Source organism: Chrysochloris asiatica, unplaced genomic scaffold, assembly GCF_000296735.1.
Source record: "Chrysochloris asiatica unplaced genomic scaffold, ChrAsi1.0 scaffold00002, whole genome shotgun sequence".
NCBI lineage: Eukaryota > Metazoa > Chordata > Mammalia > Afrosoricida > Chrysochloridae > Chrysochloris > Chrysochloris asiatica.
The window spans coordinates 20,170,102-20,196,786 of record NW_006408520.1 but is presented as its reverse complement, the minus strand read 5'-3'; the positions used below and the strand labels follow the sequence as shown (position 1 = coordinate 20,196,786).

General features: G+C 37.7%; 1 protein-coding gene across 1 annotated transcript in view; it reads right to left on the bottom strand.

Moving 5' to 3' along the window:
* The window catches only part of EVI5 (ecotropic viral integration site 5), a 293,650-nt gene that overhangs the window by 120,175 nt on the left and 146,790 nt on the right, over positions 1 to 26,685 (bottom strand). Inside the window, exons 12-14 of the mRNA XM_006830964.1 lie at positions 5,497 to 5,631; positions 3,489 to 3,629; positions 2,289 to 2,447 (exon numbers count right to left, since the gene is read on the bottom strand). Of these exons, the coding sequence (XP_006831027.1) occupies positions 2,289 to 2,447; positions 3,489 to 3,629; positions 5,497 to 5,631 (435 nt within the window). The remainder of the gene's footprint in view (positions 1 to 2,288; positions 2,448 to 3,488; positions 3,630 to 5,496; positions 5,632 to 26,685) is intronic.

Sequence of the window (26,685 nt, the reverse complement as noted above, 5' to 3'; positions counted from 1 at the left end):
GGGGGGGCGGGCGCCTCAATGGAGATGCAGATGACATCCCTCTTTCAGGTGGGTAAATGCTGGCTCCCTCAGGCAAGCTCGCTCCAAAGATGACTACAAGTTGTTTTTAAAGTGATTATTTTTGGTTTAACGTTTTAAGATTATCTCAGAGCAAAAGTTTCAAGGGTTCATCCACCCTCCATGGCTCCAAAAAGTCTAGAGGCTATGAGAATTTGAAATTCTGTACTTTCCCTCTTTTGGACAGGATTCCTCTTTGACACAGTTGATGAAAATATTCAGTAATGATAGCTGGGCACCACACAATTCTTTTGGTCTCATGGCAAAGAAAGGCTATTTCTCCTTTCTCCTCTGCTTCTCCAGATGAAGAGACCAAATGCTGTGCCTTGAACAGTCATTTGTGGGTTTATAAAACCTCAGCCAAATGGAGCTTCAAGGACTTGCTTCAACTTTGCTGAGTGGGTCAAAAAAGCAATTAAAACCCCCGAAAACAAAGAATACAATTTTAGCTATTTATTTGGGCTAGAAATTTACAGTCAACACAGTTTATATCTTGGACTTTGATACCTACCACCTGTATATAATTAATACTTTCGCTGTTGTTGAGACTATATACAAAGCAACCAGAAACTGAACTACACAGACACTGAGCTGATTCCAACTCACAGTGACCCTATAGGGAAGGATAGAACTACCTCATAGGGTTTTCAAGGCTGTCAATTTTTATAAAAACAGACTGCCACATCTTCTCCTGAGAAGCAGTTGGTGCATTCAAAGAGCTGACATTTTAGTTAGCAATTGAGTGATTTAACCACTGTATGACCAGGGATCCTTATATAAAGCAAAACATCAATTCAATGGTTTCTATATTCACAACTCAGTGATACTGATCACATTCCTCCAGTTGCACAACCATTCTCATTGTCCTTTTCAGAGTTCTCCTCCACCATTAATGCAAATGCCCTATCCCCTAATGTTCCTATCTAATGTTCTGAGATGCAATTGTTACTTTGATCCCTTATGTTGTTGGTAGGTGCCATTGAGTTGGCTCCAGCCTATAGTGACCCTATACCCAACAGAACAAGACACTCAATAGTCCTGCACAATCATCACAATCACTTCCATGTTTGAGTCCACTGTAGCAGGTACCATGAGGGCCTTCCTCTTTTTTTAACCAGACATGACATCCTTCTTCAGGACTGGTCCCTCTAATAACATGTCTAAAGTACATGAGATAAAATCTCGCCATCCTCCCTTCTAAGGAGCATTCTAGCTATATTTCTAACAGATATTTGCTTGTTCTTCTGTCAATTCATGGTATATTTAATATTCCTCACCAACACCATCACTCAAATGTTATCAATGCTTCAATTTTCCTTATTCATTTTCCAAATTTCACATGCATGTAATCCAACTGAAAATACCATTGCATGGGTCAGTCTCACATTAGTCCTCAAAGTGACATTTTGCTTTTGAACATTCTAAAGAGGTCTTTTTTTTGCAACAGATCTGCCCAATGTCACTTGATTTCTTGGCTGCTGCTTCTATGAGCGTTGATTATGGATCCAAGAAAAATGAAATTTTGACAACTTCAATGTTGATCCCATATAGACAGTTCTTAAAAGAGCATAACATTCAAGGCATATATTTATATTAGTTTAGTTAAACTATTATTAGATTTTGAGAAGACTTGAGGGGATATTTTTGGTTTAAGGTTTAACAATTATCTCAGGCTAATAGTTTCATGGGTTCATACAGACCCCATAACTTTATGAAAGTCTCGAGCCCATAAGAATTTGACATTTTCTTCTGCATTTCCCTTCTTTTGATTGGGATTTTTCCATAGAATATTTCATCAAAATGTTCAGTGATGGTAACCGGGCACCATCCAGTTCTTTTGGTCTCATGGAAAAAGAGGAAGTTATTTATGGAAAGCACTTAGTCATACATTCCATATCCTCTCCTACCTGATTCTGCACTTCCTCTATTGGTCTAGGTGAACATAGCCCAACTAACTGTTGGGACTTGGATGGTCCCCTGAAAGCTTTAAAGACCCAGGCATTAAGCAATGAACTAGGAGGTATGACAGAAGCATTAAATACATTAGGCCAACTACCCAAGACCATAAACCTCCAAACCAAGGAACCAAATACTGTGAGGTTTTGGGTTGTATAAATACAGTCTCATCAGTTACTCTTTTTTTTTTTTTCTGGCAGGGATGGCATTTTTGGTTAATTACTTGCAATACTTTTCTGTGCACACTTCAAAGTTAATGAGCTTTCCCATCATACCTGTGTTTCCATTTCCATCATCCTTTGCTTTATTTCTTTTATTTCTGCCTGTGTTTCAGCTTCTTTAAGTCGAATGGTCATCAGTTCATCTTGTAACTCATTCACAGCATTCTTCTTAGGTGGGTCTTTCCATCTCCCACTAGTACGAGCTAAGTGACGCTACAACAAAAAGATTACATTGCACCAAATACTGTCAACATCAAAACTTTACTGAGCACTTACTCTGGGTCCAGTACTACACGTATTATTTTATTTAATCCCCAGAAAATCATATGAGCACTATTACCTTCATTTTACATGTCAGAAAACAGACATTTTGATTAAATAATTTCATGGAGTTCATGTAGCCAGTAAGTGGCAGATCTGGGATATAAACTCAAACATAGTTCAACGTTTTTTTTTCAATACAAGAAGTGAATTAATTCTTGTAAAGAATAAAATTTTCACCCTGGTTTTTTCTTTTTATCTTTAATGAAATCTCAAGAATTAAAATTGGGGCTGTTCACTAATGAAGAAATATTATAAGCTAAGAGCAGCGTTTTTTCAAAATTATCTGTGATGATGACAACTGTCTTATTTGTTTTTTAATTTCCACTATATTGCAGTCTAATATTTTGCCAAAAATAATAGTAATATCAAATATTAATTTCATTCTTTGCTAGATATCTCTAAAAATTCAAACCAAGACCACTAGTCCCAAACTCTAAGAAGCTTGTTTTTGATTCTTTCTGTCTTCTCTCTTATAGATTCTCTTGTTCCTTGTCAACAGCTTCCTTTTTAAGTGAATTAATTTGTATCCATATAACTAGTGAAATGCCAGATTATTTATTGACATAACTGATTATTAGAAGTTAAAAAAATAGACAAATTTATATTGGTGTCAACTCATTAATGTTTCACATCGACCACAGTGGATTTAACACCAACATAAAAAATATATACTATTTTTAAAAAGTTACTTACCAGAATGTATTGTTGCAACAACAATAAAACCATAACTTGATTTCTTTTTAACTTTCCTTTCGTGATAAGAAGGTGGAAATAGCATGAATGCACATTCCAATCAGAAATGCTCTGTTTGTATATTAAGCAGAGTCTTTCTCACTTTAAATTCATTTCATCAACGTCTTCAAACACTTACAAACTGTATTATCTGGCTTTTATTATCTTTTTAAAAAGCCCACAAAATATGTGATATACCTGCCAGTGTTCCTCTAAATCCTTGACTTGCTGTCTAAGTTCTTTCAAACCCATAATAGCTTCTGCTTCTCTCAGTTTCACAGCAATGAGTTCTTCCTGAAGTCTTGCGACGTTATTCTCATCAGGCAGGGAGCTGTTCCTCTAAAGCAAAAGAAAATTTCATTTGGGATTTTTAAATTTAAGGAACAAAATACAGTACACATAATAAATGCTCTTGTGTCCCAATGTGTAATTAATTGTACTTACATTTTTATAACAGCTTTATTGAGATATAATTCACATACCACAAAATTCACCACTTTAAGTGTATAAGTCATTGTGACCACCACAACTATGTAATTCCAGAACAGTTTATCACCCATGGAGGAAGGATCTAGCAGTCTGCTTCTATAAAGATTTATATCCTTGGAACCCTAGGGGAAGTTGTATTCTGTTCTATGGGGTCGCTGTGAGTAAGAATCCACTAGATGGCAGTGGGTTTGATTTGGTTGGTATATCAATATTCAAAAAATTAATACCAAGATGATCTAAATATGTGCTTCATGGCATCAGATGTAGCTCAATCTCCTATCATACTTAAAGACCTAGGACACAGAAAAGACCAGTACTGAACTGCTCAGGGGAATGATGAAGAGATCCATAATGAAGCCCTAATAAAATTTTCCTAAATAAACTGAGTCAATAGTGAAATTTCCAGGACTGGCTTTACATAATTTTGTATTTCTAAAATATTACATGGTGGACATGAAGACTTTATCTCACAGGGATGATGAAGTAAAGCTATATCAGTCAAATACACATCCTTACGGTGAACTTTAAATGTTTCTTGAATTGAAAACCAGAGATTTAATTACTTTAAAGACTTAAGGACACTTCTTTCTACTAAATACTTAAATATTTTCTAAGTGAAAGACCCAGACGCTTACCTAAATCATGAGCTGAGAATACTCCAATGTTAGAACCAAATATTTCAATGTTAGAACCAAATATTCTTTCAGACATTTCTCTCAGCATCCCTGCTGGCTTTCTTCTCAACAAATAAAAGATAGAAATTTCCAAAATAATATAAAAATAGAACCAGATTTCTAAAAAAAGTATCCCAGCACAGATTCTTGTTATATTTCATTGAAAAAATAGTTTAAATACAACTTGAGACTGTCATGTTCATTTATCTACGAGTCTTTGATTCAACCTCTAGAGTGAACAAATTCAACCTAGAGTTGAGGCTATCAATGCTAAGTTATGGAGTCAAGGTATTTTAAAGCAAGAAGAAATCTTAAAGGGCCATCTAGTGTGTCTCCATGATTTTATAAATGAGAACACAGAGATTCAGAGTTTGTGAGATCTACAACATAGACTTCTCTATCAAATATGAGTGTTTTCAGAAATCTAAAAGTTTTCTAGTTCCAATACTTACCTAATCCTTGAAGTCTTTTAATATAAATTCCATTATATTTTAATTCCATTTTCCCACTAACTTTCTGGACCCCCCTAGTATTTATTTGAAGAGAGATAGCCTGGCTTCTGTAAGTACACCTCGGGCTAAGGAGAACTTCCTGGACATCCTGAGGTGGCTTTTTCTAACTTAAACAGGTCTGAAAAGTACATTCAGATAACATTTTCCTGAAATGTTTATTTATTAGTGCTATCATACTTACTCATTATGAAGGTATTACAATATTTGAAGATAATAGGTAATATCTGTCTGCTAAGTGTTTTGTTTCCAACATTTATATATTCTTCCCATAAAAATTAATCTTGTTGTTTTCTTCTAAAACGTCTCTATTACCTGTTTTTAGCCTTATACATGATGTCTTAAATAGTATGACAGTAACAAAGAATAACTGGCAATCTTACACATTTTTTGCCCTTTCCTCTCTTAGCAACTAACATGTCAGATTTATAATGAGTAAAAACACTAAGCTCAATTTAATTGTTCAATACGTACTTCAATATCTATCACAAATCCCCTCTAATTTGGGTGTGAAAGTATTTATGTAGCTCTTACCTTCTCTATATCAAGGACTTTATCCTGCATTTCCTTTAGTGCACACTGAGATTCAGCTTCACTCAGTCGGGCTTGGACCAATTCCTTCTCTAGCTGTAGCACAAAATCTTCATTGTAGTTGGAACTGCATTTATGCTACAAGTCATAGACACATACTGAAACTTTATGGAAGGATGAACACACACACATATACATACACATACATATATATATACACAATAAAAACAAATGCTATTGCATGATATAGTTGTTAAGGACAGCTAAACAGTAAAAGTTTTACCTACCCAATATTCCCAGCATATCTCTAATTCTGCAAGCTTTTTAAGATAATCACTGGACAATTAACTGGAAAGTTGGCAGTTTAAACCCACCATTTGCTCCATCGGAGAAAAATGAGACTTTCTGCTCCCTCACATAAAGATCTATAGCCTCAGAAGCCCTATACAAGGTTGTTATGAATTGGAATGGACTCGATGGCAGTGGATTTGGTTTGAGAGCTTTAAACAGTGAAAGTTTTATTTATCCAATATTCCCAGCATATCTCTAACTTTCCAAGGAGAGAAAAGGTCCAGCTTTGATATCTATTAATATGATCAAGTGTTTTAGTTTTGCTTATTAGCTATTAAGCTGATTACATCCAATTCACTAAAGAGAATTATCTATTTTTATCAATACACCCATCCATTCTGAAGTCTTGGTGTGGTGCTGTAGTTATCTTGAACTGCAATGCAATGTCAGCTAAAACTACAAGGCCAACAGTTCAAAAATCACCAGCCACTCCTCAGAAACCCTACACAGAGGGTTGCTATGAGTCAGTACTGACTTAATGGCACATAACAACAACAACATCATCCAATTCTGACTTTAGATTTGTACTATGTAATATGGCAGCCACTAACCAACCTAAATGCGCCCAATCTCTTCTGATCTCGGAAGTTGAGCAGGGTCAAGACTGGTTAGTACTTGGATGGGAGACCGCCTGGGAATGCCAAGGGTTGTAGGCTTTTGATCTTGTCTGATCTAGGAAGCTAAGCAGGGTTGGGCCTGGTTAGTACTTGGATGGGAGACTACCTGAGTGAGACTACCTGGTGCTGTAGGCTTTTTAAGAGCTCTGGTAGTGTAGTGGTTACAAATCGGGCTGCAAACCACAAGGTCAACAGTTCGAAACTACCAGCTGCTCCACGGGAGAAAGATGAGGTTTTCTACTCTTGTAAAGATTTATAGCCTTGGAAACCCTATACAGGGTTGCTGTGAGTCAGAACCAACTCCATCGCACATTACAACAACGATGAATCATATGTGGTTATGAGCATTTGATATGTGATTAGTCTACATTAAGACAGGTTACGAGCATACAATAAAACTGGATTTGAAAGAGTTTTTATTTTAAAAAAAGCAAAAATCTTATTGATAATTTTATACTGGTTATACGTTCAAATTAATTTTGAATGCACTGGTTTAAACAAAAAATAACGTTACTAGAGCTAATGTCACCTGTTTCTTTTATTCTTTTTAAAATGGCTATTAAAAATTTTGGAGGTCTAATGTGGTGCTGTAGGATAAGCATTACACTGCTAACCATAAGGTCAATTGTTCAAACTCACCAACTGCTCCTCAGAAAACCTATATAGGTGGCCGTGAGCCAGAACCAACTTGACAGCACTTAACAATACAACAAACATTAGAAAATTTAAAACTATGTACTTCACATTATATTTCTATTAGACAGCCCTATTATGAACTATAGAAAACACACTTAGATAATTCTCTTTTAATCTTGTGGAACTAAAAACAAAGGAAACCACAATAATATGAGTCATTCTAAATCTCAATAGAGCAAAGCTTCATTTGTTCTTAGAATTGTGTATTTCTTCAAAGATAGGCATAGAAATAATTGCTGGAAGCAGAGAAAAACTAAGGGAATTATGTAACCTTCCACCAATATCCTTTCCAACAGTATCTACAATATGAACAAGAATGCAGCCACTTTAAAAGTTCCTTTTTTTTAAAAAAAGTTCCCATACAAAAACTATTCTACAAAAGCAAAAAGATATCTAAATCATCATTATAAAAGATTTCCTAAAATAAATTGCCTATCAATTCACATTTAATTCCTGTAGTAAAGTAAAAGCAATAATTCAGAACTTTCAAGCTGGTGCTATTGAGTTAGTTCCAATTCATAGCAATGCTGTATAGGATTTCCAAGACTAAATCTTTACGGAAGCAGAAGGCCTCATCTTTCTCCTGTGGATTCAAATTACTGACTTTGAAGTTAACATCCTAACACGTAACCCACTACACCACCAGAGCTCCTTATTTTCAAGATATTGTCTTAGGAAACTAATCTTCTACTGAACTAGTATGAGCAAAGAAAGGTTTCTTTCATTCTTCTATATATTAGGAACAAAATAGGTATCAAATTGAAACTTATTTTAAAACTATTAAGTACTTACTTAAAACATATAGTTCTCCCTCAAACAAGTATGCACCCCAAATGATAGAATTTTAAAAATATGAACATTTCATTTACTAGGCAAATGGGGAGGGACTTTTTAAATATAATGTATCATACATTATATCAGGAAGTAAATCTGCATATATCACCTTAGCAATTACTTACTCTAGCAAATGGGGGGTGGGAGGGGAGAAGCACTTTTCAGAAGGATCATATCCAAAGTGCCATACTTTATAAATATTATTAGAATTTTCTGACTTTAATTTAAAGTTATGGGAACTACAGTTCAGATTTGTTTTCCGAGACTCTATATTCAGAGCTTCCCAAGAACATACATCAAAAAGCCAATTAGCCAACAGAAGAACAGAATTCTTGATCAGGCATAAACCAACTGATCCAACCAGCCACAAAACATAGTTATATTGACAGCAAATGAGTACAAGTAAAACGTATAAAGAGCTTACTTAGACTCTTTTATAGCAAGTCACTCTAGATAATACACATTTTAGGCTTTTTATTCACCAAAACTATTATTTTAGCCTCTGCATTAAAACCACCCTAAATGTATTACACATTTATAGTCTTTGCAACATATTTCTTGGTTTTCCGCTATCAGGACAAAGATAAAATTATTGCACTACAAATTACATACGATCTAGGTTGGTAGTGGAGTCCTGGTGTGGCACTGCAAGATAAGCACTGGAACCCTAAAATTGGCACCTCAAACCCACCAGCTGCTTCTCGGAAACCCTATACGTGGTTGCGATGAGTAAGAAATGACTCAGGAGCACTTAAAAACAAGAAGGTTGGTGGTGGGGAGTGTGGTGACTCTGTAGGACAAACACTGGACTATGAACCACAAGGCTGGCATTCAAGCCCACAAACCACTCCATGGGAGAAAGTTGAGGCTTTCTGTTATAGCAAAGATTTATAGCCTCAGAAACCCTTTTTGAGTCAGAACCAACTAGATGTTACTTAACAATTACAATAAAAAAGGTGGTTAAAACCTATTGGCTGCTCTACAGAAGAAAGATGTGGCTGTCTGCTTCCATAAAGATAACAGCTTTGGAAATTCTATGAAGCAGTTCTACTCTACTCTATGAATTCCTCAATGACAATGGTTTTTATTTTTAAGGTAGTACTAGTTGGGCTGTTAACCACAATGGCAGCAGTTTGAAACTACCAGCTGCTCTATAAGAGAAAGACAAAGCTTTCTGCTCCTGTAAAGATTTATAGTCTTGGAAACCCTATACAAGGTTGCTGTGAGTTGGAACCAACTCCACGGCACATAACCACCCTCACCACCTGCACCATAGAGTTTTTCTAGTGACACAGTAAATATAATAAAAATCTGTACATTTGGGGGCTTTTATGTCTGACTTTATAGTTATCCATTTATTTCCCTCTGTTATCAAGACTTAAGTCATTTATCTGTAACTTTCAATCCTAGCTTTATCTTGCTTCCCTTGCCTCTATAATCAGTTATCTGATTCTCTTGCAACGATTCTTACCCTTTTTGAGTCACAGACCCTTTGGGAATCCCAGAGACCATAGAATACTCTTTTTCAAAAAATTACACACATGAGAAGTTTTATATAGGATTTCAGGTCTCACTGAAGCAACCCATATACTCCAAGTTAAAAACCTACAAGGTACACCACAGAATTCCCTAGCTATTAATACAACTATGAACTCTAGGTAAGAAACCACACTAGATCTTTTAACACCAAGAATTACTACTCTTAGAAGGTCTAATTTCTGACTGAAAGCTGATCCTTTCCATTAAATTTTCTGTACACAAATCAAATTTAAACAAAGGTTGATCATCATCTTCCCCAAATCAATTCCTAGCTATCTCAATCTACTACTGGCCTGAAATCCCTCACCTGCCTCCTCAGTGCTGCTGCTTACCATCGTGCAATAATTTTTCCCTCTGTAAAATCCTTCCCTTGCCATTCTTTTCTTTTTATTTCCCATTCTTACTCTACTAATTGGCAGAGTACATAAATACAGCCATTTTGGCCCTATATCAATCTATTTTGAATGCTGGTACCCTGAAACACTACCTTCAATCATGTAATTCCTTTAATAACTTTTAGTTGCCCTCTGTGCTCAACAGCCACACCACTCTGAACATACCCGATCTTGTCCTATCTTGGAAGTTAAGCACAGTCAGGCCTGTTTAGTACTTGGATGTGAGACCTCCTGAGAACATCAGGCGCTGTATACTTTGGAACCATGGTGTGGCATTGTCAGATAAGCACTGGACTACTAACTACATGGTTGGAAGTCCAAACCCACCAGCCATTCCTTGCAACCCTATATATGGTTGCTGAATCAGAACTGACTACCTAGTGCACAACATGTTCAAGGGGTAAATTCTAGATTCCACAGTTGAAACTTGGCAAATAGACATAGATGGCACGTGTTATTTGTCTGCTCCTCTCTGGCCGGGGCCATAATAATAATATGGAATTTTATTAATAAGGAATTAAAATGAATAAATTGAGACATATTAATCGAGGAATTAAAATAAATAAATGAGGCACGGGGAAACCTGGGCATAGAAGAATTCATTGTTTATGCAGAGCAACAATGAATTATTTTTCTTTGGATGGCAAAGCCACAAAGAATTATTTTTATGCACAGACCCCTAGTTAATTTTCTCTTGTTGAATCATTCTCTGATTTATTCATGATTTTATTAGTATCCCTTTACTTTAGATTTTGACTAAATACACTTCAGTATATTTTTATTAAAAGTTAGAAGCCATATATTAGCTACATTTACACTACTTGTAATCATAGGTAGTTTTAATACTTATATTAACAATGTTCTTAAGACTGCTAGGAGACAGGATTTGTCAATTGAATTACTACCAGCTTAGGCTTCGTGATTATAAACATTCTTCCTTGTAGCCTTAGTTTAAGGCAATAAAGAATCCCTAAAAGCAGCTCTGGTAGCGTAGTGGTTACGAATCGGGCTGCGAACCTTAAGGTCAGCGGTTCGAAACTACCAGCCGCTCCGCAGGAGAAAGATGAGGCTTACTACTCCCGTAAGGATTTACACCCTCGGAAACCCTGTACAGGGTCGCTATGAGTCGGAACCGACTCGACGGCACTTAACAACAACAACAAAAAGCAACTAGGCCATAAATAAGGGCTGTGGGTACAAGAATTCCTAAAAACAATGAGACTATAGATAAAGGCTATGGGTATATACAGATACTAAATAAAAAGTCTGACTTAGACGTTCTTAAATTAATGATCAGTAAAATAGAGAAGTTGTTTTTCATAGCCTCAGTTTCCCTGATAAGTGATGTTTTTGTAGGCTATAAACAGATAGGGTATGGAAGAAGTTAATGGAGAGTTAATTGCACCTAACAACTAAAATTAACAAGACTTAACAGACAAAGGTTAAGAAACATGTGAAGGTTAACTTGCTTCTCAGAGTAAAGAATAGATTTATGTATGAACAAATGTTTTAACTAAAAGGTTTCAAGGTGCCAGAATGTCTCATATGCCTTGAGATAATGTCTCTTTGCTCTAACTTTTCATCTCTGTTGTAAATCTAAGAGTCATAAACCATGAAGAATGGGCCTCAGAGTAGATTGTATTTTGAAAACACTGATTACTATGAAAGCAATGTTTTTTGTAATGGTATGTAAGGGGGTTGTAAGATAGAATAGAGGCTACAAAGGCAAGAAGTGACTGGCTTACAAGCTTTCAAGAGGGAACCTAGAACCAGAGGGCCTGGAGAAAGATAGAATCTCCAGTGAGTAGTATTCAATCTGTCTAGGTGGAGCTGATGCAATGAAATCCAGATAGGTCTCTTGGGATACAATAATGAATAATTGTTATCAGGACTGACTGTGAGGATTGGAAATGTAAAGGTAGACATTTTATAGCAAGGAGGGGAGTGATTAACTTTTCAGTCTAGGAGCGGAGGTCCCTGGGACCGTCATGAGAGAGGAGCAGAGAGCGGGACCCTACCCAGAGAAGCAATGATGCCTGAAATGGAGCCAAAGATGATGATGTGGAGCGATGGAGCAGCTGGAGACTTTAGATTCAGAGAGGGAGAGCGACTGTGTGCTGAAGACCTGAGGGGCACGGGGGAAGGACTGCATGGAGAGGATTGTAACCATGGCAATGAGACGATATACAAAGGAATGAATGTAAAAGTAATATTCTCCCATTTAACTATCACATAATTCACAATAAATCATTAAAAAAAAAAGATAGAATAGAGGAAGTAAGAGGAAGAAGGAAGGTAAAGAAGAAGTAATGTAGAGAAGAAGAAAGAAGAATAGGAGGAGGTAAGAAGGAGTAGTGTAAGAAGTAATGTAGAAGGAAAAAGAGTGAAAAGAGTAATGTAGAGAATAAGAAGGAGTGTAAGAAGAAATGTAGCAGGAGGGGAGAAGGAGAATGAAGGAGAAGAAGAAGGGATAAGTGAAAGGATAATAAAGCATATAAGAAGAAGATTAGAGAGGGAAAGCAGGAGAGGGGGGAGTAAAGAAATGGAAGGGGATTAAAAAAGCAGGAGGGGAATGAAAGCAGGAGCAGGGGAAGGGAGAAAAGAAGCAGAAGAGATGAGCAGGAGAGCAGGGGAGTAAAGAATGAGCAGGACAGTAAAGAATGAGAGAAGAATAAAGCATGTAATAAGAAGATTTTGAATTCATCATGACTTATTGACTCCGTGTAATTCTTTCCACTGACGCCGCACCCGTCTTCGGGAAAAAAATCCCTGAAATAAATTTGCCGGGGCTGGCTCCTGGCACCTCTCCATCTTCACTATCATAATGTTTATTCGTGCACTCACCTCTTTCTTTGGATTACTGCAATAGCTTTACACAGTCCTCTCCTACACGTCATAGATTGACTATTTTATGTTACCTCCTTTACTAAATTGCGGAGTCCTGATATCACACTGTAGGATCAGCACTGGACTGCTAACTGCAAGGTTGGTGGTTCAAATACACCAGTTGCTCCTTGTAAACCTTATACAGGAGTGCTAAGAGTCAAAATTGACTCAGCAGCACTTTACCAATAACATACTAAACTGTAGTGAATACAGACGTTTTGACAATCCCATCATATGGAACAAGCAGAAGTTTTCTGACCATATCGGTTTACACTTGAAGAAGCTTTGATTCCATATTTATTAACAGAAACATACTAATCAAAATTACAGAAGCATTGGTAACTTTCTTTTATGTACTGAAGCATTCAAAATGATCTATTAAGTCCATTTTATTCCATTGTCAATTTTTCTATATTGTAATTACTGTTGTTGTCGTTAAGTGCTATTGAGTTGGGTCTGACTCATAGTGACCCTGTATAGTGCGTCCATGGAGTGGTGCTGAGTTTGAACTTCCAATCTTGTGGTAGGCAGTCCAATGTTTATCTTACCAGGACCCCATATTGTAATTAGCCCTGTTCAATTATAACCACAACCATTTTTTTTTTTTTTTTGGCAAAAATTATTTTCATTGAGATAAGTTCTGAATGGGTAAATTTTTACAAATAAAATTGAATTAATTAATTGGACATTTTTCTTTTTGCTGCCGTCAAGTCAGTTCTGACTCACAGCGATCCTGTATAGGGTTTCCAAGGAGCACCTGCTGAGTTTGAACCACCGACCTTGTGGTCCAATCTGATCTTGCAGTTCAGTTAATAGCTACCGTTTATTGAGAACCACATGTACCAAGCATTGTTCTAGAGTAGGGATGGGGAATGATATCATTTGATCTGGCCCTGCCAAGGCAACTGTAGTTCCAGCCACCACATTAGGGTAGAGTTAATTAAATGTTTGACCAAATATATATGGCTAATTTTTCATTTATTAATTTTGTATGGCCCGTGATGTTATAAATTTTGACAGAAAAGAGGTTCCCCCACCCCAGTTCTAGAGTATCAACTCACTTAAAACTCTCAACAACCCTACTTATAATTACCTCTATTATACACAGAATAAATTGTGGCACCTAGGTTAAGTAGCTTTTCCAAGGTAACAAAGCAAATAGGAGGAAGAATTCGCATCAAAGCAGCAATGTCAAAAGACATGGACTTCTGGTTTTGGCAGCAGCAGAGTCAGGTAGGGCAGGCTCTGTGAAGGAGGGGCTGAAAACCCAAAGAAGCTGCTTTCATGGAACAGCACCAGAGCTCTGGATCTAGCATAAGGTTCAGGGCGTCAGTTTCCCGCTACTGCCAGAGGAAAAATCATGGTATAAAGGAAAATATTGCAATTTAGGAACAAGTCAAGACACGGGACTCCCTCTGCAGCCATCCTGCCCGGGCGGAGGGCAGAGGGCAGGGCTACAGCCAGACCTGCATAGTGAACCTGCATGCCTTAGTCCTCAAGCTGACATCTTTGCTCTTCAACACTTTAAAAAGGTCTTGTGCAGCAGATTTGCCTAATGCAATACATTGTTTGATTTCTTGACTGCTGCTTCCATGAGTGCTGATAGTTGATCCAAGAAGAATGAAGTCCTTGACAACTTCAGTCTTTTCTCCATTGATAAGAATGTTGCTTTTTGGTCCAGTGGTGAGGATTTTTGTTTTCTTTACATTGAGATGTAATCCATACTGAAGACTACGGACTTTGATCTTCATCAGCAAATGTTTTAAGTCCTCTTCACTTTCAGCAAGCAAGGTTGTATCATCTGCATATCGCAGATTGTTAATGAGTCTTCCTCCAATCCTGATGCCACATTTTTCTTGTGGATTACAAACTGGAATGCTAACCACAAGTTCCATAGTTTGAATCTGTGTGATACAAAGATGAGGCTTTCTGCTCCTGCAACAATTTGCAGCCTAGGAAACGCTATATAGGGTCACTAGGAGTCAGAATCGACTCAACGGCATACAACCACCACCACCATCAGGACCAAACTGTGCTTTTCTTAGTGAGTAAGCAAACAATATTTGCTGAATAAATTAGCTACTTAACTCTTGGTTAAAAGCAAAACAAAAGTTCTATGATATACAATAGGTCGGTTTGAAACACAAGGTTTGTGGTTTAAACTCACTAGTCAGTCACTCCTCAGAAACCCTCTTCTATGTGGCTATGAGTCGTAACTGACACGATGGCACTTAGTAACAACAATGGAGAATGGGAAGGAAGAGAATGCTGCACAAACTTTATTATGTAAACCATAAGTCTGATGGTTAAACAATTAGACAATTTTTATTACACTGCTCATCTAGCAATCTTGAACAAGTTACTTTTCTATAAAGAATTAAACATAATAAATAGAACTGTAACCGTGTAGGGAGATGATGATACATTTGTACTATTCCATCCAAAAGCATATGAAAAAGTCACTATTACAAAAGTAGTTTCAGCACAAGACAAAATCATAGCAGACAAAAATAAAATAAAAACTTCTTACTTTTCCTTAGTATAATACTGCCCAAAGATGTTTTCACCCTCCTGTCAGAATCTCTAAGCAGTCTTTCTTTTAAAATGCAAAAGATATTGTTGTGGTTAAATGTGATCAAATCAGTTTTGGCTCATACTGACCCTGTGTATGGTTTTCAGAGAGTGGCTGGTGAGCTTGAACCGCCAACCTTGTGGTTCAAACTGACCTTGCAGTCTAGTGCTTTAATCCCACAGCGCCATGTAAGGACTCCAATACAGATATACTATTTAAAGATTTGCTACCACAATTATTTGAAAAATGACATACTATCCTATAAGATAGCCTCTGGACTGAGAACCATAAGGTTGTCAGTTCAAAGCCACCAGCTGATCCTCGGAAACCCTATACGGGATCGCTATGAGTGGGAATCAACTTGACGGGCACTTAACATCCTTTAAGATGGACATTTTTTTCTGGTTACTTTTAAGCTCTTAATGGCAATAAAAGGAGTCTTGGTGGTGTTGCAGGACAAGCACCAGACTACCAGCTACATGGTCAGATCCATGGGAGCAAGATGAGATTTTCTGTTCCTATGAGGATTTACAGCCTTGGAAACCTTCTGTAGGGTTGCTGTAAGTCATAATCAACTCAATGGCAGTAAGTTTGGTTGGGAACAGCAAGAATTCTTTATTTTTAATGTTGAGTAAAACAATTATGTACATTAAAATGATGCCTGCTTTATTATTAAAGTTGAAAGGAAAAGATGATTCCATGGATCACCATTGATGATTACGGTCAGAACTGATTTTTGAAGAACATCTGTCAGATTTACAGGTATCCTGAGCAATAGCTTCAGAGTTCACCAATTTAAATGGGTAAAGTCATCATTCCATTTTGGATTTTTAGAACACTTATCATCAACTAACAATTACCAATTAAACAGCTTTTTCTTGAAATGCCATGATTAAAGTTTCGCATATTTTTAATGCAGTAAGAGAGGTTAAATATTAACTCTCATTTTCATAAAGAAAAAAAACCCTACTAGATAAATCAGGTGGAGTCCTGGTATGACACTATAAGGAATGAACTGCTAACTGAAAGATCAGCAGTTCAAACCCACCAGTAGCTCCTCGGAAACCATATATGCAAGGTCACTATGAGTCAGAACTGACTCGATGGCACTTGACAACAACTGACTTGATGGCACTTAATAAATCAAGCTATGTAAAAATTCTACAACTTCAGTGGCAAACTGGTAGTTTTTAGTTTATTAACATGTACTCGTATAGAGTCTTGCTGTTTCGCTTCAGGCTAATGCACTGGATTGCAAGGTCAATTTGAACCTCAAGGTCAGTGGTTCAAGCTCACCAACTGCTCCTATGAAACCCTATACAGGATCTCTATGAGTTAGAACTGACTCAATGGCACTTAACAACAACATTCATATGTTTACTGTAGTTAAGATTGCTTTTTTGCTCCTTATTACAAATACTTGCTTCATAAAAGTATGCATGATTCCTTCATATTCTCTTCTATAATTATAGGAAAGGGAAGGAAGCTCAGAATAAATCTATTTTCCTTCAAGTCAAGAATACCCACAACTCCTTCCCAGAATTGGCCACAGAGTGTTCCCTTAAATACTTCCTAGTACAAAAGTCAGCACAGCAACTCTTAATGGACTGCAAACCATAACATAAGCAGTTTGGGTCTGCCTCCTCAGAAGACAGATGAGGCTTTCTGTTCCCGAAAAGATTTGTAGCTTTGGAAACCCTATATAGGGTCACAACAAAAGTACAAAGGTCACAAATTTCAAAGGAGTCATTTCTGCACCCAGCAACTGTAACTCTTACAAGTCCTGTTGTGGTGCTGTACTGTAAGCATTGTACTGCTAACTATGAGGTTGGCAGTTCAACCCCACCAGCCTCTCCTCGAAAACCTATACAGGGTCACTATGAGTTGGACACTATAATGTCAACAACATGCTCATCTGAGCCAACAAACAGCTAGACAAAACTGCTTATTCAGAATATCTAATGATAAGCAGTCAGAGGTAGGGCACAAAGTTTTTAAATGATCCAGGTTAATTCAAGGACAGTCGGTCTCATTAGGAAAAGTCATTCATGCCCCCCATCCATACTCAAGAGAGGAAAAGAGTCATACACTCAATCAACTGCATGAAGGATCTCTGGATCACTTTCCCTTCCGTAGGCTTGCAGGAAAAACTGACATGGCACCTGTAAAACAGGACAGTTTTATTTTCATGCTTACTTTATTACTGATTATTTCATCTTTATTTAGTACATTAAATGCTGAATTCAATAATAAATTTAACTGTCAATTTTTGAAAACCAATTATATCAGGCTCAAATTTTCAAGGGACAGTGCAAAAGAAACCTAGTTACCTCACCCAGAATCTTCTGAGGTGGGAAATTTCCACTTGAAAGGACAAGTAGATCAGCCTGGAGCGGCTAGAAGAACAGAAGATATTTCTTGAAAGAAAGACCAACAGGAAAAATACAAAACACCGACTGATTACTACAACAATAAGCAAATTGCTCATCCAGGAGACATCAAGGCAAGTGGTCAGGTCCCCTCAGGGCAAACTCCCTTCCAAGACTAAGACTCAATGGGAATGCATGAGCAGACATGCGCTCTGATTGCTGACCATGTTCGTCACTGATAAGGGGAAATGAAGGAAAAACAGCAATGAAGCTGTGAGCTAAGCCTTACAAAGGTCAATAGACTCCTGTGAACCCGGGTGGAGATGTGGTTGGCCAGAAGAGTGGCAAGACCTGGGGACTCTTGGGCCCAGAGTCAGTGACATAGCCACAGGGGACTAGAGTGGAGAGTGAAGTATCCAGCTGATAAGAAGAGAGGGCATATGCATAAGAACATCCACACTTGCAAATAATATCCACTCAATCTGGCTTCAATGACTTGGATGATCAGAGCTCAACTAGAAGAAAGAAGAGGAAAAAAAAAGAGTAATCTGATACAATTTGATGAACTTGACCTACACCTATGGGTGCAGTAGCTCAAAAGGGAACAAATCTTTACAGCGAGGATTATTCCCACCCCTTCCATACAAAGAGTAGACAGGGATGGGCAACCTGGACATTGGCTACCCAAAATGGGGGGGTTACAAAGGCAAGAAGTGACTGGCTTACAAACTTTCAAGAGGGAGTCTAGATCCAGAGGATGTGGAAGAAAGTAGAATCTGCACTGAGTTGTATCCAATCTGTCTGGGAGGGGCTAATGAAAGGAGATGGGGATAGGTCCCTTGTGGTACAATGGTGAATAATTGTTATCAGGACTGACTTTGAGGGTTGGAAATATAAAGGTGGACATTTTGTAGCAAAAGGAGGGGAGTGATTGATGATGCAGTCCAGGAGCTGCGGATGGTCCAGGTCCCTGTAACCATCAAGGGAGAAGAGTGGAGTGTGAGACCCTACCCAGAGAAGCAGTAACGTCAGAGATGGAGGCAGAGATGATGATGTGGAGAGATGGAGCGGCTGGGGACTCTAGACCGAGAGTAGGAGAGGAACTGTGTGCTGATGACCAGGGGGCAGGTTTGCAGGTTATACCCTTTGGTTGGTTGGTTGATGATGCATGGAGGGGATTGTAACCATGGCAATGAAATGATATACAATAAGATGAATGTAAAGCTAATGTTCTCCCATATAAACTATCACATAATTTACAATAAAACATTTTTAAAAAAGGAAACCAGTTAATGGAAATCATTCAAAAACGAAACTGCAGAAATGCTTTTTAAAAGAACTTCAGTACTCAAAATTAGTTGAAAGTAAACTTTTATCTTTAAAAAAAAAAAAACACTGCTCAGAAATTTAATTGCTAAAAATAACTATGGCACATAATTGTACTACTGCATTTAAACCCCCAAGAATTATCTAGAACATTGAATAAACCAAAGTCTGTAAGTCTGGAGTGATACAAAAGAATCCACATTAAGTGAGTGAATGTGAGAAAGTAGGGTCTTTACAGCGGAGCTTGCTGTTGTTGTTAAGTGCCATCAAGTCAGTTTTGACTTATAGGGACCCCGTACTGTATTGGATTTCCAAGGAGCAGCTAGTGAAACTAGTTTGAACCACTGACTTTGTGGTTCAAACCGACCTTGCAGTCTAGCGCATTAACTCACAGTGCCACTCCAGGACTCCTTACAGAGGAGCTGTTGGTGTTGTTATATGCCGTGGAGTCGGTTCCAACTCATAGCGACCCTGTACAGGTTTCTGAGGCTGTAAATCTTATGGGAGCAGAAAGCTTCATCTTTCTCCCACAGAACAGCTGGTAGTTTCGAAATGCTGACCTTGTGGTTAACAGCCCGATTTGTAACCTCTACACTACCAGAGCTCCTTTACAGAGGAGCAGTAGCTGAGAAATGTTCAAGAAATGAGAGAATAAGAAAATCACCATTTTGGAAACTCAATGAAATAACTGATTCAGTAGAGGTTATTATTGGATAGTAATATGCCATTGTAGATGGTAATGTGGACTGCTGACCACAAGGTTGGTGGTTCAAACCCATCAGCCATTCCTCAGAAACCCTATATGGTATTGCTATGAGTCAAAACCAACTCAATGACACTTAACAATAGTAACAGAACCAGTACTATGAGATTCCTGACTTCAAGTAAAAAAAAAAAAAAAAAAGTTCACAATATCATCCAAAAGTATTCCTTATAAAAATGTTTAATAGAATCTAGTGGATAGACCATAGGATAGCATGAAGAGGCAATCAGAAAAATTCAGAATATGAGAAAATACAAAGGACAAAATTGGTAAAAAGTAAATATCATTCATGACATTGATTGTTTCTTATTTTAGTCAGTCTGGACAGAGTTTTATAAATTTAACTCATCATTTCAAAGAACCTAGATGCTTTGAAATTATTGTAGTTTATCTTTTTGTTAACAATTTCACTAACTTCAACTCTTTATTATTTGTTCTTTCTGCTTGATTTTGGTTCAATTTGCCCTTACATGTTGTGTTTTAAGGTGGAAGGATAGATGATTGGCTTGAGATCTATTTTCCTTTCTAATATAGGCATATAATGATATAAATATTTCACTAAGCACAGCTTTAGCTAGATCCCACACATTTTGATGTTGTATCCTCATTAATTAAATGAGACTTCTTTTTGACTCATGTGTAAAATGTTGTTTAATTTCCAAATATGTGGTGATTTTCCAAGTTACTGTTTTACCTAATGACATTTAGTCAAAGAAGATGTTTTATTCAAATATTTTACATTTGTTCAAGTTTGTTTTATGATGTAGAATACGAGAGTAAGTAAAAATATATTACTATTACAGCCAAGGGTTTATTTCAAATAAAACATGTCTCTACGATCAGGCAAGTTTTCTAAGTAATATACATGTCTGAGTCTCATTAGGGTGTCTTCAAAACAAAGCCTAATCAAAATAGTGGTTTTCCAAGGGGATTTGCTGGGTCAGTCAAATTCAAGGCAGAGAGGTCATCACAGAAGGTTATGGTGACTGGTTTTGTTGGATTCCAAAGTGAAATTTTGATAAATTTTCTTCAAGAACAGAAGATCTTCACAATTAGGAAGAAGTAATAAGAAAATAGAAAACTGCATTGGTGAGACCAGGAAAGGTGTGTTGAGGAATTTTTTTTCCATCACCACAATGTACCTGCTCATTCTTCAAGGGTGCTATACTACAAGAATTTCACTGAGAAACTTTATCCACTCTACAACCCTGATCTTGTCTTTTCAGACTTCTTTTTGTTCTCCACACTCAAAGGGCATTGAAAAAGAACACAACTTGTACCCCTTGAGTAGGTAAAAATTGCTGTGATGAAATATTTTGGGAAACAGAGAGGCAGAAACACCTCCTTTAGAAGTGTACAGTCCTACATGGAAGATATGTCAAGAAACAACAGCTTCACATTTTGGTATTTTTGTTTCATGAAGGTTTCCATAATTTTGTAGAGATTCTTTTTTGACTTATCAGATGTTCTAACTTCACTTGTGAGGAATATGTATTCTGCTGTTATAAGGAAGAATGTTCCATAGATGCGAAACAGGTCAAACAAGTCACATATGATCATGAACTGTGTAAAGACCTGAAATTATAAAACCGAAAGGAAGAACATGCTCAGCATTCTCAAGCTGAAGTAACTAAAGAAAAAATTCAAACTTCAGGTTGTAATACAGAAGAATTCTATGGGTAAAATATTGAATAACACAGGACACATCTAAAGAAGAAATAAGAAATATACACATAGAGTCATTGTATAAAAAAGAATTGGTCAATACTCAATCATTTCAAGAGGTGCCAAATGACCAAGAAAAGATGGTAAAAAGGGAAAAACTCTAAGCAGCACTGAAGATATTGGCGAAAAACAAGACTTCAGGAATTGACAGAATACAAATTGAAATGTTTGAATAAACTAATGCAGCACTCATCTATGGCAAGAAATTTGGAAGATAGCTACCTGGCCCACTGATCAGAAGAAATCCATATTTGTACCCATTTCAAAGAAAGGTGACCCAACAGAATGTAGAAATCATCGAACAATATCATTGATATCACATGCAAGTAAAATTTTGCTGAAGATAATTAAAATAAATGGCAGTATGATGACAGGAAATTGCTAGACATTCAAGCCAGATTCAGAAAAAGCTGACATCAGATGGATCTTCACTGAAAGCAAAGAATACCAAAAAGATTTTTACTTTTACTGTCTATGCAAAAGCATATGACTGTGTGGATCATAGCAAACTATGAGTAACAATGCAAAAAATGGGTATTCCAAAACATTTAATTGTGTTCATGAGAAACCTGTATAAAGACCAAGAGGCAGTTGTTTGAACAGAAGTGGAGGCACTGAATGGTTTAAAAACAGGAAAGGTATGTGTCAGAGTTGTATCCTTCCACTATACTTATTCAATTTTTTTTTTTTCTTTTATTGTGTGATAGTTTACATGGGGGAACATTAGCTTTACACTCATTCTATCATACATCGTTTCATTGCCATAGTTACCATCCCGTCCATGCATCCCACCCAACCAAAGGTTATACCTCGCAGTCCTCCCCTCTCCCCCCATGGTCCTCAGCACACAGCTCTCTTCCCTCCCTAGATTTCAAGTTCTCAGCCACTCCATCTCTTCATGTCATCCTCTCTGTCTCCATCTCAGCCTCGCTGCTTCTCTGGGTGGGGTCCCGATCTCTGTTCTTCTCCAGTGATGGTCCCAGGGGCCTTCCTCCTAGACTGAAAGGTTAATCACATCCCTCCTTGCTATAAAATATCCACCTTTACCTTTCCAGTCCTCACAATCCATCCTGAAAACAATTATTCACCCCTGCATCACAAGAGACCCATCCACATTTCTTTTCATCAGCCCTAGACAGGTTGGATATTACTCACTTGAGTATCCCTCCCCCCATTTTGGGTAGCCAATGTTCAAGTTGCCCATCCCTATACTGGACATATTGTAACCCCTTTTCAGGTATTCCAGTCAGTTCCAGGCAGAAGACGGACTTACAAGCTTTCTATGGTGGTATTTCTGGTTATTCCTCCCTCTACTCTCCTGTGACTGTTTTATAATATAATGCATGGAAAACCAAGGTTCAAGAGTCAGCCAAGCATCTCAACATTATTCCCCCCCTTTCCCCATTCCAACCATGTCCCAGAGCCCTGTTGTTCCAAGGCTGTGCCTACATCATTTATTACCTTTGTCCCATTTAGCTCATTCCTACTTGTCTGTTCTCCCATCTGCTTTGTTCCTCCATTCCCCTCTCCCTACTTGTATATTTCCCCCCTCCTCAACACCCAAGCTATCCCGTGTCTATTCCCTACCCTGTGCTCCACCTTCCCCTCCCGTCCTTAACCCCACCCCTACGCCCTGTTGTTGTTGTTGTTAAGTGCCGTCGAGTCGGTTCCGACCCACAGCGACCCTGTACAGGGTTTCCGAGGGTGTAAATCCTTACGGGAGTAGAAAGCCTCATCTTTCTCCTGCGGAATGCCTGGTAGTTTCGAACCGCTGACCTTAAGGTTCACAGCCCAATTCGTAACCACTACCCCTACGCCCTAGCATCCAGTTAATCATCCACTTTAGTGGAATAGTATGGGTTCTTTTTCTTAGTCTTTTACAGTAGTGGTCCTATGCAGTATTTTTCCTTTTGTGATTGACTAATTTCACTCAACATAATGTTCTTAAGGTTCATCCACGTTAGGAAGTGGCATGCAGCTTCCTTGTTATTTTTCAATGTAGCATAATACTCCATTGTGTGTATGTACCACATTTTGTTTATCCATTCTTCAGTTGATGGGTACTTATTCAATTTCTATGCTGAGCAAATAATGAGAGAAGCTAGATGATATGAAGAAGATGGAATCAGGATTGGAGGAGGACTAATTTCAACCTGCAATATGCAAATGACAACACCTTGCTTGAGGAAGTGAAGAGGGCTAAAACTATGGTCCTTAGTCAACTTTTGGGTCTGGAACTGAATTCATCATCATAGCTCAATTTTCAGCCAAGCAATAGAGATATAGGAGGGACAACAATACTAGTGAATGGTCAATCATTCAGGATCGAAAGGGCAGCATTTATTTAAGGACAAAATTCAGAAGGGGTGGAAAAGAAGGTGGAATAGAAGAATAACAGAGAGGAATAGGGGTAGGGATGTTACACAGAGGGGACTGGAATCACCAAAATGAAATCAAGTATATGATTTGGTGAATGTAAAACTGATGATCTACTCTTTCACCTTCACTAATGCACAATAAGGAGTTTTGTATGGAGCTATAGGTTCATGCACTGGGCTGCAAAGTTGGTTTGAACTGCAAAGTTGGTGGTTCTAGCTCACCAGCCACTCCTCTGCAACCCTATACAGGGTTGCTATGGGTCAGAACTGACTCGACAGCACTTAACAACAACAATACATAGTAAAAAGTTAAGAAAAATAAAATACAATAAAAAGTATACTTGCTGAGAATAAACAAGATGTTGGATAGGGTACAAGTGCAGTGAGGAGCTCTATCAGCAACAATGCAGAATACCAGACCAAACAGGTTCAGAATTCTGAACCACATATAAAGAAATATTTAGAAAGTTGGAAAGCTTATAGCTAGTGGAATTTATAACAAAAGAAAGATATCTAGTGCTTTATAATCCAAGGCACACAGCTGCTCCCTGAGCAGCCATCTTGGCCAAGACTTAACAGGGTAAGGATCAGAGAAGCCAAGGATGCTTGACAGACCACGGAGATTAAGGTATGGACATTCTTTTTTGTATACTGGTGTCTTGCCGTCTGCGCACCTCCATTCTGGTGACGAGAGGGGTTACCTGAGTGAGTGGACACTCCAACCCCACCCTCAGAGGGTTCTATTATGCATGTGTACAGATCTCCTCAAAATTTAAAGGGGCAGATTCCACTTAAAACCAACGGCAGCACAAAACAGCTATAGCAGGCCCTGAACTGTTTGTCACTATGAAAAAGGCCTGAACAGGGGTTGTGGAGGAGGGCAGGCAGACTAAAAAGGAAACAGGCTGAAAATTAAATCCTGAGTTACATCATAACGACCAACAGTGGCATCTTGAAATTTCTCAATAAGAAGAGTGAAAAGGGAAACCCATCTTCTGATCATATCTACCTGGAGGCAATCAGAAAGCATAAAAAAAATATCAAAACACACACTCATCTAAGTATTAAGGTCACAGCTAACTATTGAATATGCCCTAAAAACAGAAACAGATGACCATATCAGTACATGTCCAGAAACAAGAAAAAGTGACTGAGACAAATGAGCTGGAGGTAGACCTACACTCCATACTGGAAGGAAGGCAGGCTTTGGAAATGCCTGAGAAGGAATTCAGAAAAATGATTATGAAATGTTTCAAAACACTTTACAATGGAGCTGAGAGAAATAAGGAAGAAGTCATGTAAGCGCTACAGGAACAATCAATTGTGACAGTCACAGTTAGTCATGGTAACAATTACTCACTATTGAATCATAAGAATCTTATCCCCAATCTCTTTTAATCAGGCCCACTAGTTCTGGCTTCCATCTCTTCAATTCTACTCTTTTGCCCTTTCAGTGTATTGTCCATTTCTGGTATTCTATTATTTATCATTTGGACCTCTTTCTGTAGGTAGTATATGATCAAGAAGAAGTACTAAGAAGTACTAAGGGAAGAAGTACAAGCTGCACTGAAGTACTGGTGAAAAACAAGGTCCCAGGAATTGACAGAATACAAATTAAAATTTTTCAACAAATTGATACAGCACTGGAGGCACTCACTCATCTGGAAGCCAGCTACCTGTCCAATCAATTGGAAGAGATCCATAATTTTGCTCATTCCAAAGAGAGGTGACCCAATGGATTATGGAACTCACTACACAATACCATTAATATAACATGCAAGTAAAATTTTGCTGAAAATAATTAAAAAATGGCTGCAACAGTACTTCAATAGGGAACTGCCAGAGCTTCAAGCTGGATTCAGAAGAGGATGTGGAACTAGGGATATTGCTAACATCATTGCTAACATCAGATGCATCTTGGGTAAGAGCAGAAAATACCAGAAAGATGTTTACTTGTGCTTTATCTACTATGCAAAGGCTTTCAACTGCGTGGATAATGACAAGCTTTGGATCATATTGTGAAGAATGTGTGGGTATTCCAGAACACTTGACTGTGTTCATGAGGAACCTGTACATACACAAGGCAGTTATTCAAACAGACCAGGGAGATACTGAATGGTTTAAAATCAGGAAAGGTGTGTGGCAGGGCTGTATTATTTCATCATACTTATTAAATCTCTATGCTGAGCAATTAATTCGAGAAGCTGGACTGCAACATTTATTTGGTGGTATATAGGGAGTTACATGAAATGCCAACCACAAGATTGGCTGTTCAAACCTACCAGGCACTCTGTGGGAGAAACATGAGACTTTCTGCTCCTGTAACAATTTACAGCTTTAGAAAACCAAACACAAAACAACAACAACCACCTTTATTATTTAATGAATATTTGTCTATCCCAAAGCATGTTTTATTTTCCAAAATCTTTTAAATGTAATAGTATTTCTATGTCAATTCTACAAATTATTTCATTATCTAGGGATACAAATTATGCTTTGGAATAGAACATTTTGGGCATCACTGCCATCAATATCTGTTTTATAGCTTTTTAATAGTTTAGATTATTCCACTAGGAAGAAAAAAATGGAAGTAAAAGTAGGCTTCCTCCTATTCTGTACTCACAATGTGGGCCTATCTTGTCCATGAAAAAGAGTATAAAGACTCTGTTATATTTTGCAATTTTCAAAAGCTTCAGTTCATTCTGGCCAAGTTTGTTTTCCCAAGTTATATATATATATAT